A 17,500-nucleotide genomic window follows, 5' to 3' on the forward strand; every position below is an offset into this window, starting at 1 on the left:
CCAAGTCGTAGTCGTGGCTCGCGAGTGGTCAGATTTTCCTTTTAAAATTAGAATTTACAATGGCGCGACGTGCGCCGCTGTTCCATGCAACGCGAGCATGGCCAAATCAATCAAAACGACGGTGCCCCTGCCGGCCGGCGACCGGGCGCAGCTGAAAGACGCAATCTTTTTTACGTCTTCTTCTCTGGTTGCCGCTCAGCAAGCCCCAAATGGGGTTTAGTGGCTTGTTGCTCTGGCAAACGGTCATCTTGGCATCTTGCTCTGAAACGATTCCCCTTTCACTAGCAAGGAATCCGATATGATACATGCTCCTCATGGCCACTCGACATGCGATTAAACGCTCAGTACAAGGAGGTATTTTGAATTCTGAATAATGGCCCCTTCGACAGAATATTCAGTAGAATGAGAATTGACAAGCTATACGTGATGGATTCAGAAATGGCAGAAGAAATGTGATATTACACCCAGTAAAGAATATGGCCATGATGGCAATTAGTACAGCAAATATATGTCCTTGTTTTTAAGGGCAACAAATCTATGTCCTTTTGTTTTGTGATAGAGTTTGATTGTTTTTCGTTGATCTGTAACATAATGCAATTCTTAAGCTACGGGGAAAAAATTACACAAACCGTGTGCATTCTGCGGAAAACAAAATATCTGTAATGACCGATTGAGGTACGCATTGAGCTGATATGGGTTTCTTCTGTAGCAGTAGCCTGCAGGTGACAGCACTGTATATGCCACCGTAAATTTGACTTCGACATCATCCTCCACCACATCCCTCTATTCTTTGCTTTCAGTTAAGGGGTTGGAATTTTAAGGCAAGAGATATTCCCCAGTTTTCCTCTAACAAAGACTGTCAACATGCAGACCAACAGCAGAGATCAAATTTGTCAGAATGAATATATGGTTTATCTACTTATGTCTGAACCTTGTTGCGTTCTTGGTGTTTCAATAAAATAGAGGTCCTTTGGCTATCTGATCTAACTTATGGTTGTCTGCATTGAATCTGATCGATCTGAATTGTACATTATTTGACTGCAATCTTCAACCACCTTTGTTGGTGCTTTTGCTTTAAGCATCATTTCATTGTATTCTGCTTCTGGGTCTGACAATGCAACAATCGCCCCACCTGCCCCAACTGAAGCCTCTCCATCGTGCAGGATAACCGTTCGAATCACAATGTTCAGATCGAATGTGTGGTTATAGGAAAAGAACCCAATCGATCCTGAGTAGACACCTCTCGGACTGTTTTCAAGTGAATCAAGAATCTCCATTGATCTAACTTTTGGGGCCCCGGTCATCGAACCTCCTGGAAAGGCAGCTTTCACACAATCAATAGGGCTTAGATTCGACTTCTTCGTTCCACGGATGGTACTCACCATAGTGTGAACAGTTTTATACGATTCTACATCCATGAGGCGAGGAACATGCACGCTCCCAGGTTCACAAACCTTGCCAAGATCGTTTCTTAGGAGATCAACAATCATCAAATTCTCAGCCTGATCCTTTTCACTGTTGAAGTTGAGAACATGCAAAAGAAAACAGTCCAGCATTGTAATTACTGTGACAACCAAATCCATGATCTTGCAGGAAAATAATTAGCATATTTAGATAAAAATGAAACTGAACAGCCAAGAAAGAAAGACATGAATGGAAGACATCGATAAACAACGTATACACGTAATTAAGACTAGAAATCTCCACTTATACACAGAAAAGAAAGGAAATTCCAATGGTCTTTTGTGACAACTGCAGTGGGCAAAAAATACTTATGCAAGCATTTCATTTTCTATTGTGATAACGGTGATGTCCAGCACTGAATGAGTTTGAGCAGGCTTATTGCCGCAGCAGGACTACTGAACCAAGCTTAATATAGAAGACTGTAAAAATTTCTCACTTCTTACTCCAAATATGCAATCATTTATAGCAACTTCTTTCAAAGATCATTTGCAAAACAACTTAGTTCAAAAAACCAATTGCAAAGCTTAATGGATAGAATATAAAATAAATCTGGAAACGCAAAGAAACAACACCTCCAAAGTTCAACATTTCCTGAGAGATACCAGAGCCAAGATATCTTAACAAATTTCATATACTTGCCTGTATTTCAACTGCAACCGTAAGCATTCATCTTCCTCTGGTGTTCTGCCACGTGCTATAGTACCTTTGATTGGTTTTGCTTCTAGAATTCCATTTCGATCCAGTCGTAGGAACCTTTCAGGAGAAGAGCAGCATATACTCAAGTCTTCTGAGGAGAAGTTAAGCCAGGCTGCATATGGGGCAGGATTTTGTTTTCTCAATTTAAGGTAGAGTTGGAGCGCATCTATATAGCCTATTCTTCTCTTCATCTGAGTAGTTAAGCACAACTCATAGCTTTCTCCATCTCTGATATAATCCAGGCAACTCTGAACATCTCTAATATATTGATCCTTAGATTTCTCTACAATGAAACTTTGCTTATTCAAATTGGATGATCTAACTAATGCATTCCCGTTAATCGGCAATGCTGAGGCAATAGCACCCAGCCTGAGAAGCCTCTTCTCAGCCTCCACTAACCATGAAGCATGTGTTGAATTTCTGCAGATCCCATCTCCATTACTTGAAGATAATTCATCATGCAACGATAAAATATATACATCACCGTTACTGTGATCGACCACCGCAACATTATCAGCAAAGAAGAAGCATGCATCAGGAGTACTTGATTTAGCTTTGTTAGATGATGCGTCACATTCAACTTTAAGACCATACCTGGTATAAGAGGAAAACTATAGAGGTTATAAAGGAGCTAACAGAACTTAAAAAAAAAAATAGATGATAGAAAGGAAATTCATTAAAGTACAAAAAGCTCCAGAAGAATCCATTATCCATATAAGACAAATACGGGATTGATGGACACAATTGAGAAAAATGTTTGTAGCATGAAACTAATCCAACTGCAGGCATGGGAGAAAACATCAATATATAGTATCTCATATGCAAGCAGATATGTATGATTCAAGTAAAAGAAAAGCATTAATTCATGAAAACAAATCTGCATACCCTAGATATCCAACAAATCCGCCATGGAAGTCAAAGGGCAGTCCTTCATAATCCTTTTCATTGTATTGAATGGACTGAATCTCCTGCGAAGTATGAAAGAGAGAATAAGAACTCTCAGACAAATGCACGTCACAGCGTATATTGCACTTTGCTCATAAACCCAAGGATTGACTGAATGATAATGTGCAGAATATAAACATTGTGATGGTAAGTTGCAATGTTTCATGCTGAGACACCTCAGATAAAAAGAAATTTTTGTTTGACACTTTATATAATAACAGTCAACACCATAACTTGCTGGCAAATTTGTACATAATGTAGTGATGCACTTAATTCATTCCCCTGTAGTTGTACTGGCTAAGAACGTTCATGTAGGCATGCAGTAGTAAGTGATGTATGCTAAGTGTAATAGTGTATTGTGGTGATGTAATTGTAATACCCTGAAAATTCATGAAAAAAAAATGACTGCAGGACCCGCAGAAGTGGCGATTTTTTTACCTTTTATTCTCTTAGATCTCGCCGAGACGATTCTGTTTTGCTATCTAACATCCCATTTGAACACTCGGCTAAGCCATAGCAAGCCTAATAAATTTAGACCATTGGATGGGAGAAAAAATTAAAAAAAGAGAGATAAGGCCGAGTGGGATCGGTCACCACCCTGATCCCCACCCATCTCGCTCGACTGACCAGGTGCCACACTGCCCAACCCTGGGCGCCTGGCCCGCCGCCGGTGCCGCCTTGACTGAGCCCGCCGCCATCATCACCACCGTCACCCCGGCCGAGCCCAACGAACCGCCACGCCGTGCCGCGTGCACCCGCCATCGCTCGATCAAAGCACCGCTAGCCAGAGAGTGCAGGGGGTGGGAAGAGCAAAGAGGAGGGGGCCGACCGAAGGCAAGAGAAAGAAAAAAGAAAGAAGAAAAGAAAAAGAGGAAGGAGAAGGAAGAGAGGAAGGGAGAGGAGAAGAAGGAAGAGGAAGGAGGAGGAAGAAGAAGAAGAAAGAGGGAAGGAGGATTTTGAGAGTTTCACTGATGTCATCATCGATCCGACTTCCTCGTTGCAAAGGTGACTTCTAATCAGTCTTTAGATGCTTGTGGTTAGTGGAGAGCGATCGATCTTGTCATGTTGGTAATTAGATGATGCGTTTTTCCTACAGTGATATAATTTCAAAGTTTAGACCTAACCGATGTCGAATTTGATTGTATGGTTAAAAGGAAGGTTGTAGGCCCCGTCGTTAGTTTTCCGTTGGCTTTGGTCTTGGTCTTTTTAGTTAACGATTTAGGAGTTTTTGTTAAATTAGTGTTGTTGTCTGACAAGGGTTAGTCCGTGTGTCGTTGTCTTGTTCTTCAGTCTTCGACCTCGCTAGAGGAGGTTCTCGCTCGGTGTCTTGCAAGCAAAGAGGTAGATGGCTTTCCGTAGCCGTCAAATGTCGTGTATGCGGGGTTTTCAGGTGGAGGAGTATCTCCTTTTTCTTTCGTTGTTGCGGCGTTTTGGTGCTAATGTATGCACTTGTTCAGGTGTTGCCGGTTCAGGACACATCTAGTTCCCGCTTTCGTCGCCGGTGAAGCAAGTGAATATAGCGGATGGCTACACTTTAACTTATTATTTAGTTATCTCTATCTTTTAATTGCCACACTTACTAATAATTTATTAAATGAAATGTGAGCGTGTTACTTACTTTCCGCCTTCAAAAGATTGAATGATATCTCTGGATCAGGTAAAGGAAGTGAGATGTCTTCTTTCTTGCAATTGTTCATATTTCTCGTATGTGTAGCATGACGTACATATTTATGTTGGAAATTATTTTTTTGATTATGCATGAGCTTGTTGCCGTAATGTCTACTTTTCCGAAGTATTGGAATCTTGAATTAAGAAGTGAAGTGAGCTAGATACATCGCTTTGTAGTTGTTCTTTATTGTAATATGCAATTCTTGAAGTATTATGCATATTTTGGAGATTATGTTGTTGGCTATGTATGAAGCATATCATAAACATGGCATCTTGCATTGGAAGTTTTGTCACCGTCTTATGGCCACGACCGTACTAATACAACACCGTATGTTACCCGAGAAGGGGTACTGTGCACACTCTTACATTACTCGAGGAGGGGTAAGGGTGAGGAAGAGCATGACATATGCATTCATATTGATGTCTTTACTTTAATCGTTTCGATGTCATTCTTATGTTGCAAGGAAGTTTTTAATACTATTTTGGTTAATACTGCTATGGTGAAACATAGCTAGCGGATGATAGCATGTGGTCGTTGTTGTATTGTCAAGCTTAATCATGTTTTTCAGATAATGTTAACATGTTCAGCTTAATCTTTGTTAAAAATGAATGTTTAATCAACTATAGATAAATAGCTTGTTAAAACAATTCACTTGCTGAGATTTTCGAACATTACCCTTTCTATCTTTCCAGGTACGCTTTGAGGTGACGTCGAGCATACGGGATGGGTAGCAGCACGACCTACATGACCACCTTCACTCTTTTGTCCTTTTGGTTGTAAATGTTAGTTTGATGTCTCTTAGTCGTTTTGATGTCAATTTGTCCCGTTGTGGTATAGTTGTATGTTTGAGGCATGTTCATCTTGCTAGGATGCTTATTACTGTTAATGTGATGATATTTTTTTATCTCTCATTCTGTGGTGGTTGGTCAGATATACCTCTAATTACGGGGGAGATGCTGCCGAATTTTTCTTTAGGGTTTTGCGATCTTGTATGCTAGTTTGGTGGCCACTACGAGCTTGTGGTGGTCCCTAGGGTGTTACAATAATGTGTCAAGGGTACAAGTGTAGATTGTGCAGTTCCATGTGTGAGTCAAGGATAGTTTAGGTTTATCACTCTAGTCTTGAGTCCCCCTTGTGTGTCCTCTTGTACTATATGCATCCCTTTTGGAGGCTGCTCAATACAATTGTACAGTTCAGAGTTTATTTCTCTCCTCCTCCACTTAAGTTAACATGCTAAACCTTATATACCCCTTTCTTTTAACACAACAGTTGGGTTAATGCACCTTTTCAATCAACATACACTTAATTTATGCTTGAGAAAAAGTATTTTGAACTTAAATTTTGTGTAGTTAAAAAAAGACAAGGTTATGATTGCACAAACCTAAAGAGGGATTCGATAGTTAGCATACACATCAAATGTAGTCTTTCAATATACCTTGTTAAGGAACTCCAAGAAGCCCTCTTTGATAAAGTTTTTAGCAATAGATCCATAAGCATCCTGGATAACAAGGGTTCCTCCACAATTGGCTCTGGAGCAGAATTTGATAATTTTATAAAATTAAGGCCTATCACAATGCTGACATGCAAAATGAATTAAAATATGTTTACTTCTGTTTGGTGAAAGTAACTACTTACCTTTGACCGGAGAGGTGAAATGTCATTTGCTTCCATAGAGACCCACCTTTACCACCCATGAATGAAAAACGTGCCCTATTCTGCAAGCAGCAACAGTTCAAACAAAGACGAAAATGATCATTAGCTCACAAAAGTTAACACACTATTTCCATGAGAAAAGAAAATAAGCTGTATCTGATAACTTGACACATCTCCAACTTTCTTCACTGATTGCATCTCAATTCATGTAGATGAAAACAAATATATTACTCAGATCTTTTTTGTCGTAATTATTTTCTACTCAGTCAATCTTTTTTGTCTCGTTTATTTTTTGCTCACTTAAATTCCTTACATCTATGAACGTCCAATATTCCAATGATTTGTTCACAGCATCAAATCATAGTCCCATCAAGCTTCAACAGCAGATGGTAGTCTATACAGTAAAATTATATGGATGATCAATCAAGTGTAAGCTAACTGAGCACCTGATCAACTGATGAGCTATCCAGCCAAAATGTGTCTTCACTATTTTGATGACCAAAAACCACTGCAAATATGTCTTCAGAGCCAACTGTGGGACAGAGGAAGTTATCAATCTTCTTCCATCGCAACCGTAAATACTTCTTCTCACTGGATCTCTTTGCAAGCATGCAGAATCGACCTTCAGCCCCAACAAGATCCCGAAATTCCAGTCTTTCAGTATGTAACAAGTTCTTCAGAACAGAATTGCGTTGTTCTGCAGAATCGACCTGAGGAACAATAGGGATGTCAACTATGATGGATTGTAAAGGAGATAATGCGCGAAATACTTCATCATAGATAGTAATTGAGATTTTTCCAGTTTACCAATAGTGTGAACCTTTCTTTCATGAAGCCACGATGAGCGCAATCCAGAATCACTTGTCATCTTCTTAAAGTTTTGAAAAATCTGTCTTCCATAGTGAGTAGCAACGCTCTCTGGATGAAACTGGGTCAAAAAGGCAATCCTGAGTAAGAACAATTAACAACAATCAAGAAAACATCTCATAGGAGAAACAAGGATACCTGCACTCCATAGTGAGGCCTGCTAGAGTGCCTGATGCCCATGATAACCTTGCTGCTATCTGACTCACTAGCATTGCTTCTATTGGATAGTTGCCCACCACTGTTACTGCACTCTGGAGGGTCTTCCATGAAGAAATCGTCCAATGATCCCAAGATGGTACTAGTACTAACATTAGTCATATCACTTTCCAGGAAGGAGAGCATTTTTGGAGAAGCAGTCCATGCGATTGATATAAGATCATCAGGTAGAGAGCCTGCTTCTATTACTAGTGAATGATAGCGCACTACCTGAAAGTAACACCAGTAAGTACAGGGTCCTTTGCATTGCTTATGGAAGCAAAGGCTGAAACCCAAATGTCAAGGCATGGGACTAGTGATATGAGAGGTACACTAACCTTGAACCCAGAGTTTCTACCTGACGGGACACGATTAAAGAGGTAGCATCCATCGTGCTCAATTTCACTGATACGACAAAGAGGATTGTCAAATCATTCGTAAACTGTAAGGATAGCAAGAATTTACCACTCCTAAGAAAAAAATTGTCCGTGTAATAGAGTTCAAGGTCTTGCCTAAGTCGCCCGTGTATAGCTTCAGGAGCGTGAACAATCTTAGCACCATGTACAAATCCCAGGGCCTGCAATGATCAAACACAAAGGTCATTCCAGCGAAGTTCCTGCCACATGATCCATATATATTTCTTTCTCAAGACTGATCCAAAATAAGTCCACAAGGAGAACACTAGAATGGGAATGTGGAAACCACCTGGTGGCCAAGGCAGACACCCAGGATGGGTATATCTCCACACTCCAAAAGTATCCGCAGACATACACCTGAAACGCAAACATACACCAGATTAGTATTAAAATGCACAAACACCGCTCTTTGCTACGATACAACTGAACCGAAGAATGATTTGCGCTCGCCTATGTCCCCGGGGCATGCCGGAGATCCAGGGCCAGGCGAAATGACGATGTTGTCGAAGGCCCTCTCCTTGTACACCCGGTTGAACACGTCCCTCCACGTCCATTCGTCGTTGCGCGCGACCACGGGCGGCACTGGAGACACGAGCCCTCGTCAGTCTCGCCAAACCAATCCGCCGAAATGAGCACCACGCCGCCGCTCACGCAGCGCAGCAACTGGCTTACAGATAGATTTTTTTTTTACTCACCGCCGTTGACGACGGAGAGCTCCTGGAAGATGTTGTAGGTGTAGCTGTCATAGTTGTCGATCAGGAGCGTCCTCACCAGCGGCGCCTCCTCCACCTCCGGCGTCCCCTCCCCCTTCGCCAGCCGCGCCGCGAGTCGGCGCGGGGGACGGAGCCGACGTGCGGAGGCAGAGGCGGAGGGAGGCAGCGGGGCCCACCTCGCCGCCGGCGGGGCAGGGAGGCGGAGGGTGGCCATCGCGGCGGCGGGCGCGGAGGATCCGGGAGGGAAAAGAAGAGAAAAGGCGCCTCCTTTTTTCTGAGGTGGTGGTTTGTTCGGTGAGGAGAGGAGGGCTTCGTTTTTTATTGGGTGATCGGAGTGCGCTTTTTTGTCGACCTCAATTCCTATCGTCTCGGCGGGCGTGCCCATCGCCGTTACCGTCGGCGACTCCAGCCGCTGCGGCGGCGACCAGATTCCAAACACGAGGAAACGATGACATGGTTGCTACTCTCCACATAGAAAATTAGGAAGGGTAGTAGCAGATTCGACTTCAAAAATATATTTTTTGCAGTGTAATTTACAATGTTCTAGAAATACGGTACATTGGAACTTAAAGTTAGGTTACGTTCGGGATATGATATCGCCGTTCAAACCCTGAACTACCTGTAACTAGGGGGTCTGAAAAAGAACTGGAGGCAATTATTTGAGTGTCAAACCTGTCACGGTAGACGGTTCACCCTGTTTTTTGCATTTCTTTCGTCTATTATCTTATTATTTAAGTGTTAAAAGTAACATTTATGTTCACCAACCAGATCAAAAAATTAACATATTAATAAAAAAAGAAAAATATCTAGATCACTTATTATTATAAACATTTAATTGTCTAGATTAAACAAAGAGCACATATCAAATACAATTGATACACAGCCAAAATCGAAATTAAAAATTATGAAAAATTCTATCCGATTTCCATACGGTTTAGAAAGCAAAATATCTAAATAAAAAGTTAAAAAATAAAATAAAATAATAATTGAAATTGCTGCTAAATAGAAAAAAAAAGATCCATATCAAATGTTTGTTTTAGTTTTAGATTATGAGAATTTAGTTCAGGCTATAGAATTCATAGAACTCCTTCCCACCAGATTGTGGATGGTAGAATTTCGTAATACAATTTGACTTTGTGGATTATGAGAATCAACTTTTATATTATGACTGTTTGTTTTTGCTTTTACTTTTAGGTAGAACAATAATCAAAATAAAAAACAAAAGAGTCATAGTCCTAGAAAAAATCAAATACCTAAATAAAGAATCCATGATATCGAATACAATTTATAAATAACTAAATTTGAAATTAAAAATTATAAAAAATTAACAATTCGATTTCCATTGGGATGCAAAATATCTAAATAAAGAGTTCAAATAAAGTAAAATAAATAAAATTGAAATTGGGGTTAGAATAGAAAAAAGAATGATCCATATCAAATATAGTTTTAGAAAAAAAAAATCAAATTATTATAAAAATCGAGTACTTAAATAAAGAGTCTATATAAAATACAAGTAATCAATAGAGCGTAGCACAAGATCATTATATCAGGTAAGCGTCAAGGCAAGCCACAAGTCGTAGAATATAATTAGTCAATAAGGGACACTGGAGCTAAGCTTAGGACGCGTACCTCGCAATTGCAGCCATAAGAAGATGAGGAGCTACATTTGACTTAATTTATTGGGAAAGTTAAAAAATTAACAATAAATTTGTTGCACAGAACGATATAATAATGTAAGTAAACGACATAAGAAGTCACAACCACAAATTAAAGATAGTGGAGCCCACATCTACAAATGATACCTACAAGATTAATATGATATAATGCAACCGGTAAGAGCTAGACTTAAGCTAGACAACTTGCAGTCACAGCGGCAAGCGAGCAAATAGTATGATTTATGTCATTGTATGATCGAGGCATGCCTTTACAACTATATTTAACTGAAATGTTATATAAATTTAGTAATTAGATAATAGATTTATATAAATATGAATTTACAATCAAAGTGAGTACATAAAACTAACGAGTACACATAACTAGCCGAGTAAATACACTAATTATAAATAATTTTCTCTTTCTCTAACATAATTTTATCTCTTTTTTCAATCTTATGTGTCTTGTAACTAAATGACACTAACATCGTTAAACAAAGCTAAAGAGATTAAATTTTAATAAAAAATTATCATAATAAAATATTATAACGAAGCTAAGCATATTATTATTAACGTGATTATCTTGCTAGTTTGAAGTGAAGCAAAGGGAAGTTTGGTGCTCCAACCTGCTATGCTTATACATGGGCCCATGGCAAATTGGCAACTAATCTTGTTTGTTGCTTTATGCACCTACCGATATCACACCAACTCCCTGACGACAAATTGCTTACCAAATGATTTGATTCTGTGATTACATCAGCTTCTGTTCTATGGCTGGTCCATAGGACAACATGATTTGGAGCTTCCAGGTCAGCCATTTGCACTTCTTATTTTCGTTTCCAGAGCTCAGATAACGAAACCGCAGAGGGGTACAGAAGAAGAGTAACACTGCACCAATAATTGGCTGTAATACTACTACATATTCTTCTTTACATCAGCACTTTAAGCTGGAGAAGTTGCAAGCAAACCACCATCTGATACCCATGACAAGAAGTCCCTCTACAGGCATATCTACCCTCGATAAAGTATAAAACTGCAGATACGAAAATGGAGAAGTTCTTTTGCTTCTCTTCGAGGGGGAGAGAAACCCCAGAAATGCCCCTAGGAGTAGGATTTATCTTCTCTAGCTCTCTTTCTCTGATGCTTGCTGAAGAAGAGAAGCCTTGCTGACAAATCTCCCCTGCGAAAACAAAAACACAAACACCTTTAGAAACTGGCATATGGTATTTGGCGGAACAATGTGGTTTTGCTGCTGCAAAAATCATCTCCTCAGGAGTTAGTTCTGGTACTTGCCTTGACCCGAGGTCGATAGTATCGACTCTTATTCGAGAGGAGGGGAGTGCACTGCTTCTGCTTGTGCTGCATTTTTAGGATGTCGCCTTCCCTGATAACACCACTAGCACCATTCTCTTGAAACAGATCATTGTCTGCATGTTTAACCTGCAATGGAAGTTAAACACTTGTCAGTAAGAAAAATATTTTCTTCAGGTAAAAGTGAACGTAAGAGATGAATGGAATGCTAACAATGTTGTGGCGTAAGTGGGCTTCAGCATGTTGATGTAATCCACAAGGCTAGAACATGGTGGTTAGTATTAATGATTAGGGAAAATTACAAAAACCCACTTGCATGTCAGGGAGGTTTCATTTACACTCACAAGAACTTTCAGTTCAGTTTTACACCTGCAATTTAAAGCGTTTTTAGATACGCCCTTAGATCCATATGTCACTTTGACTATCACACGTGTGCGCCATGACCGTGGATCCTGCCGTGTGGCCTCCGTTGGCTCGTCCAATGTGGCCTCTACTGCATCGCTCCCCTCCCAACTCCCGACCTCATCGCCCCAACGCCACTTTGCCCAGCGTCGATCATTTGCCAAGCGCTGAACTGGCCAATGCCGATCATCAACCCAGCGCAGAGGATCTGATCGCGCTGATCGGGTCAGCTCGGGCTGATCGCCGAGAGCTATGGAGATGAGCCAATCCGCACGACCGCCACGCTGGATGAGCCAACGGAGGCCACGCAACAAGACCCGCGGTCATGTGGCGCACGCGTGTGACAGTCAAAGCGACATATGGATCCAAGCGGGTATCTGAAAACACTTTAAATTTGCAAGTGTAAGACTAAACTAAAAATTCTTGTAGGTGGGTAAATGAAAACCCCCCTGTCATGCAAATGGGGCTTTTGCAATTTTCCCTAATAATTATATGGAACAACACTAGAGTCATATACCATTTGGCAGTACAAGAATCATCCAAAAATGGACAGTTTAAGGTAAATCTAAAGCAGTTGATCATTAACCTGAGATATTTGGTGCTCCTAGAAACTAGAAGGCAGCTCGATAAAACCTGAAGTCATGTATTTCCCGAAAATACAACAGCTGAAATATTTTTGCCATTTGCTAGGGAAATTTGCAGAAAGGTCAAGTTGGCTAGAGTGCGTTGCGGTACCTCTGCCTGTGACCCCAAGACCACCAATTCAAGCCCAACCACTCTTCAAAACGGAACTGGGCATGCATACATGCCTTAAGGTATCTAATGGACCATTGTTGCAACATTGGGATTAGCTATCTATCACTGATTAAAATGGTTCCAATAAACTGCAATTGTTAGGAAAGCTCAGTCACTCACATGAGAGTTTACTTAAATTAGGAACATTTCCACAAATAATACATAAAAATCTGAAAGTTAGTTGTTGGATGATCATTTTTCTTCTACTTCTTCCATTGAATTGGAAACTGCAAATAAGAGCTAACAAGGGCTAAATTTGGTATAAAGATTCAATTGAAAGAAAAGGTCCATTTGGAATTTTCTTCTACTTCTTCCATTCACTCGGTAGAATCAGGTATCGGGGAAGGTAAATCCTGGGGTATTCTACTTGTCATATTCACAAATTTCGCAGAAATAAATTTTCTCCTGGAGGAGACTTGATACTGACTAGAAATATAAATGGGCTAAAATTAAGCAGTAATATAGGCCCCAAAGCTTCTGATCACTACTGCTATGAAGTCTTCAACTGAAATGAAACAAAATATCTTTATCTAAAGATATGAACTAGGCGGCATAATTCAGAGTTTTAACAGCTCATATCATCGTTTTCTCTACGACTGGATAGAAATCCTTTTATCTACAAACTCTGGAGATACTTACTAGCACATCAGCAGAGGACCGCGGCAAGTCAGGATCATTGCCGTCAGAGAACACAGAGCCTCTGCCACACCACGCCTTGAGCACCTCCTCTGTGTTCAATCTCAGCCCCAATCCCGTCACTGGCAGTGCTAAAATTCCGGCATCACCATTGGCAGAGTCAGGAATCCCCTCCTCATCTTTCTTGCACTGCCCAACAGCCACGTCCTTCTCCCTTGCCGCCACCTTCTTCTTACTCTTTTTCTTCTCTGAGAGCGCCGGCATTGCCACAGATGGTGGTGGTGCCGGGGTAATGTCTTTCACTGGTATGGCAGGGCACATCCACCACTCGGGATCGACGTTATGCCGCTTCAGTGCTTGGTTGATGTTGCCCTGATCGTGCCGGAACCCGAGCCCGAGCACCATGAGGCTTCGGAGGTAAGGGTGTAAGCTGCTGGAACTGGCTAGGCCAGAGTTGATGCTGGCCGCGGTTGCCACTTTGCTCTCCATGGTGAGCTTGCCCATGATGGCATCGATGCCCTCGGCCGCGCCCCCGTCGACACCGAGAATGGAGCCGGCGTCGAAGCTGTCGTCATCATCGAAGTCGAGCTCCCCGGGCTCGTCGGCGGCCGCGGCGTAGGGGGTTGAGGGGAATGGCGCCTGGTCGCGGAACTCGTTAAACACGCTGCTCACGGCCGCCGGCGACGGGCAGCTCTTGGTGGAAACGGGGCTTCGCGGCGTCGGCGGCGGCTGCGCCTGCGGCGAGTCGCGGAGGAGGAACGCGGCGTGGCCGAGGACGGGGAACGGCGGGAGGAGGTCGGAGCAGGTGGGGTTGTCGGCGAGGGCGGAGGCGAGGCCGAGGAGCCGGGGCGGCGCCGTCTCGGGGCCCTTCGTGACGGTGAAGACGGAGGGGTACATGGACGCGAGCAGCGCCGCCGCCACATTGGACGTCTGGTTGGGCCGCTTCCGCGGCGTGCGCGCCCGCTTCAGCGACAGCGACGCCACCGACGACGTCGACGACGACGAGGACGCGTTCGACGCCTCCGAGAGCGTCGAGGACGCCACCAAGTGCGCCGGCCGCGGCGGCGCTGCACCCGCCGCCGCCGCCTTGACCATCTCGAGGTCCAGCCGAAGGCCAGCCGGGATGCACGACGACGCCATCGATCGATCCAACAAACACTTCACAGAAAGATCACAACTTCTCTCCCAAGACCAATCAAAGATTCCAGCTTGGTGGATCAAATCGGGAAACCTCAATCAAAGATCACGAATGGAAGGGGGGAATTAGGCGAGATGCCGTCATAAACCCAAACCCAAACGCAAAATCCCCAACCCCCAGACTCCCACCAGAAAACCAGCGGAAAGGAAAGAAAGGGCCAAAACGCGAAAGGGGCGCGTGGAACCCGAGGAATTTCTTGTTCACAACGGCACTGGCTGCCGCCCTGCTCGGCTGCTCTGCAGCCTCTGCTGCCTTGAAGACAAGGTAAAAGCTCGCCGACAAATAAAAATGCAATCTTGGGAAAAGGCGATCACTAAAAGAAAAAGAAGCGATTAAGCAACCCAAGAAACAGCGATCAAAGCAGCATCACCACCACCACACCAACCTCGAACAATGGGCGAACCCAAAAAGTAATCACAAGCCCACGCTTTTGTTCAGGAGCTACTCGTGCTGTAGCAACTTCAGCAAGAAATGAAGAACAGGGCAGGGACAGCGGAGGCGTAGTTGGACTGATTGAAGCGGAGAAAACAGAGCAGCTGGTACAAGGCGTTCGAATAGGAATTCGACGCCGGCAGCAGTAAGATCTTTCTGTTTGGATCCTTATATTCGTTAACGATGACGAAAAAGGAAAAGATTTGAGGAATTATCACGAGGAACTGGAAGGGTTTTAGAGCCTTGTAGACAAGAGAGAGGGCCGAAAAAGGTTCCTCAGCCAGAGGAAGAGACGAACCTCCCTCCCTTTCAGTTGTCCCTGCCACTCTCTCGCTCTTCCAGGGGACCCCACACGCATCATTTCTTTTGTGCAGGCCCTTCCTCACTCTTCCTCCTCTGCTCCCTTCCTCTCTCACCATAGTCCTCGTGTGTGTTTTGACAGGGGTGCACCTTGTCACTTGCGCTCTTCACCTCCTACTCGAGCTACACGTGTGAGCACCCCAACCGTGTGACCTACCAGTCCAACTCACGTGTCGCCTGCGGAGCGATACTTGTGACTTGAGAGTGCCCCACTACCCTAGGATGCTTGTGTGCTCCCGTCAGCTGCAGTGCAATTTTTACTCTAGGTAGGTTTGTTTCAGTTTAACTTATAATCTATAAGTTAAAATAAATAAATAATTTATAAGATTGTACCATCTAATTTTTAGAATTTTAAGATTATAAAAATACAACAATTAGTCTTCTACCCTTTTTACACTTTAGTTTTTAATAATTTATTATTTATAAGCTGTTTTTCACTGTCCACAACTAAAATAAACCTGCCCTAAAATTCTACTAGTACCTGTTTCATTATTTCACGGAGAAGAATTTGCCACCAGGAGGAAGGTGAAGCAGAACGTTGTGGTTTTGCTGGCGGCGCGTCGTGATTAGTATTTTTTTTTCATGGTTAGAGTAATGGACGACGAGTGCGGTGTGCTTCGGTTGTTGGGTTCTTGTTGGTTGGCGACGTGGCGCCTTCCTCTCTGATTAATCGTGTCCCGATTCAATTGATCTTGCTCGTCGTCGTCGGCGGCGGCGGCGGCCAATGGTCACGCAGCGGGGTGGTTTTCTGGTCAGTGGCTGCTGTCGAACGTCCTTGATTAACAGCTCCAAAAGGCATTGACGTTGTAGCGTCGTTGATCCTCTTGTCCTGGAAGAGTCTCCCTGCGTTTTCACCGCGAAATCCGCAGCGGCGCTAAAATTGACCGTCGACGGTGGCAAGGTCAGGGCCCGTCCCAACTTCGCCGTCGAGGCGGGGTTCGTTGTTAAAAGCGGTCGGCATGGGGAGCGAGCGATGGCGGGAAGGAGGCGCCAGCGTGGACGGTGAGCGAGGGCAAAAGGAGGCGGCGACTGCTTGGTGCAGAACGGACTAAGGCAAAGATCTTTTTAATTCGATAATAAAAAAAATAAAATAGGCATCCGTTTGAAAAAAATATATAAAAACAGGCTATTGTCAGCAGTTGAAAGTGTGATGGACACCACCTGTCGTATATTTAACAAACGATAAGTTTAAAAAAAATAAACATATCAGCCTTCAGACGAGTGACAGGTTAAATAATAAAAAAATTATGTTATATGGCCCTCAAAATTTAAAATATTATCAAAATAATCATGAAAAAATTAGTAGGGTAAAAGATATTGTGATCTAGCTCTTCAAAATAATCAGATAAAAATATGACTTGTACAATGAGAAACAAAAATACAAAATATAAAAGTAATTGTTTGATTTGAAATTTTGAAGAACTATATTATAATACCTTCTACACTATATACATATTTTAGATTTTTTTTCATAACTTTTTATAGTGTTTTATTTTTTTTAAAAAAGAGCATCGAGGGGAGGACGTCCTCTAGGATTTTATTAAGGGTATGTCATGCCTCGAACCCGGGCAGGCTTAGTGATACCGTGTTCGACTGACTGTTAGCACCGTGAGAGACTTGACATATTGTTTTAAATTTTGACAACATTGAAATATTGTATTTTTTTTACCTGCCGCATGTTGGTAGGAGGATATTTCCAACGGAAGACAGTACCGTATTTCTATATATATTTTTAAACGGGTACCTATTTTACAATATTTTGATCTTTGAAATATAAAAATAAAAAATCACGGCAAAGACGACCGTTCGGAGCTTCACCTTGTCAACCCAATCACGGGCGACCAGATCGCTCTACCGTCGACCCGATCACAAGTGTTTCTGCTGTGTCCGGGCTTTGACACGGCCGCGGCATCGCCAATTCCGTCCTTCCTTGCCTTTGCCGCCGGAAGCAAGACGCACCTGATCGATCCTTCGCCCCGCAGGTCGTCTCGATCGCCGCCGGTCGGCGCATGCAGGCTGGTTTTGGCATCTAGAACGGCCGCGCGACGCACGCTGGGTGCCGCCCGCCCGGGAAACACCCGACGGCGGACGCCGGT

At 42.8% G+C, this 17,500-nt stretch overlaps 2 protein-coding genes across 4 annotated transcripts; both read right to left on the reverse strand.

Moving 5' to 3' along the window:
• Positions 1-439: 439 nt before the first annotated feature.
• Positions 440-9,091, reverse strand: LOC133931379 (probable aminodeoxychorismate synthase, chloroplastic). Its single transcript, XM_062378250.1, has 13 exons — positions 8,601-9,091; positions 8,356-8,487; positions 8,195-8,262; positions 8,002-8,066; positions 7,828-7,894; positions 7,433-7,720; positions 7,248-7,355; positions 6,874-7,137; positions 6,410-6,489; positions 6,210-6,303; positions 3,046-3,128; positions 2,104-2,754; positions 440-1,515 (listed from the first exon to the last, which is right to left on the reverse strand). Exons 1-13 carry the CDS (start codon positions 9,001-9,003, stop codon positions 984-986), a joined length of 2,835 nt encoding a protein of 944 aa, XP_062234234.1. The 5' UTR covers positions 9,004-9,091; the 3' UTR covers positions 440-983.
• A 1,974-nt stretch (positions 9,092-11,065) lies between these two features.
• LOC133931380 (protein CHLOROPLAST IMPORT APPARATUS 2-like) lies at positions 11,066-15,464 on the reverse strand. 3 transcript variants are annotated; one of them, XM_062378251.1, is made up of 3 exons: positions 13,418-15,463; positions 11,564-11,710; positions 11,066-11,450 (listed from the first exon to the last, which is right to left on the reverse strand). In XM_062378251.1, exons 1-3 carry the CDS (start codon positions 14,552-14,554, stop codon positions 11,394-11,396), a joined length of 1,341 nt encoding a protein of 446 aa, XP_062234235.1. In that variant the 5' UTR covers positions 14,555-15,463; the 3' UTR covers positions 11,066-11,393. The 3 variants fall into 3 exon arrangements, 2 of the variants coding, with proteins under 2 accessions (XP_062234235.1, XP_062234237.1); XR_009911888.1 differs by lacking the exons at positions 11,066-11,450; positions 11,564-11,710 and adding exons at positions 12,089-12,616; positions 12,719-12,867 and having other exon boundaries at positions 13,418-15,464; XM_062378253.1 differs by lacking the exons at positions 11,066-11,450; positions 11,564-11,710 and adding an exon at positions 12,088-12,867 and having other exon boundaries at positions 13,418-15,464.
• Between the last annotated feature and the right edge of the window lie 2,036 nt (positions 15,465-17,500).

Source organism: Phragmites australis, chromosome 10, assembly GCF_958298935.1.
Source record: "Phragmites australis chromosome 10, lpPhrAust1.1, whole genome shotgun sequence".
NCBI lineage: Eukaryota > Viridiplantae > Streptophyta > Magnoliopsida > Poales > Poaceae > Phragmites > Phragmites australis.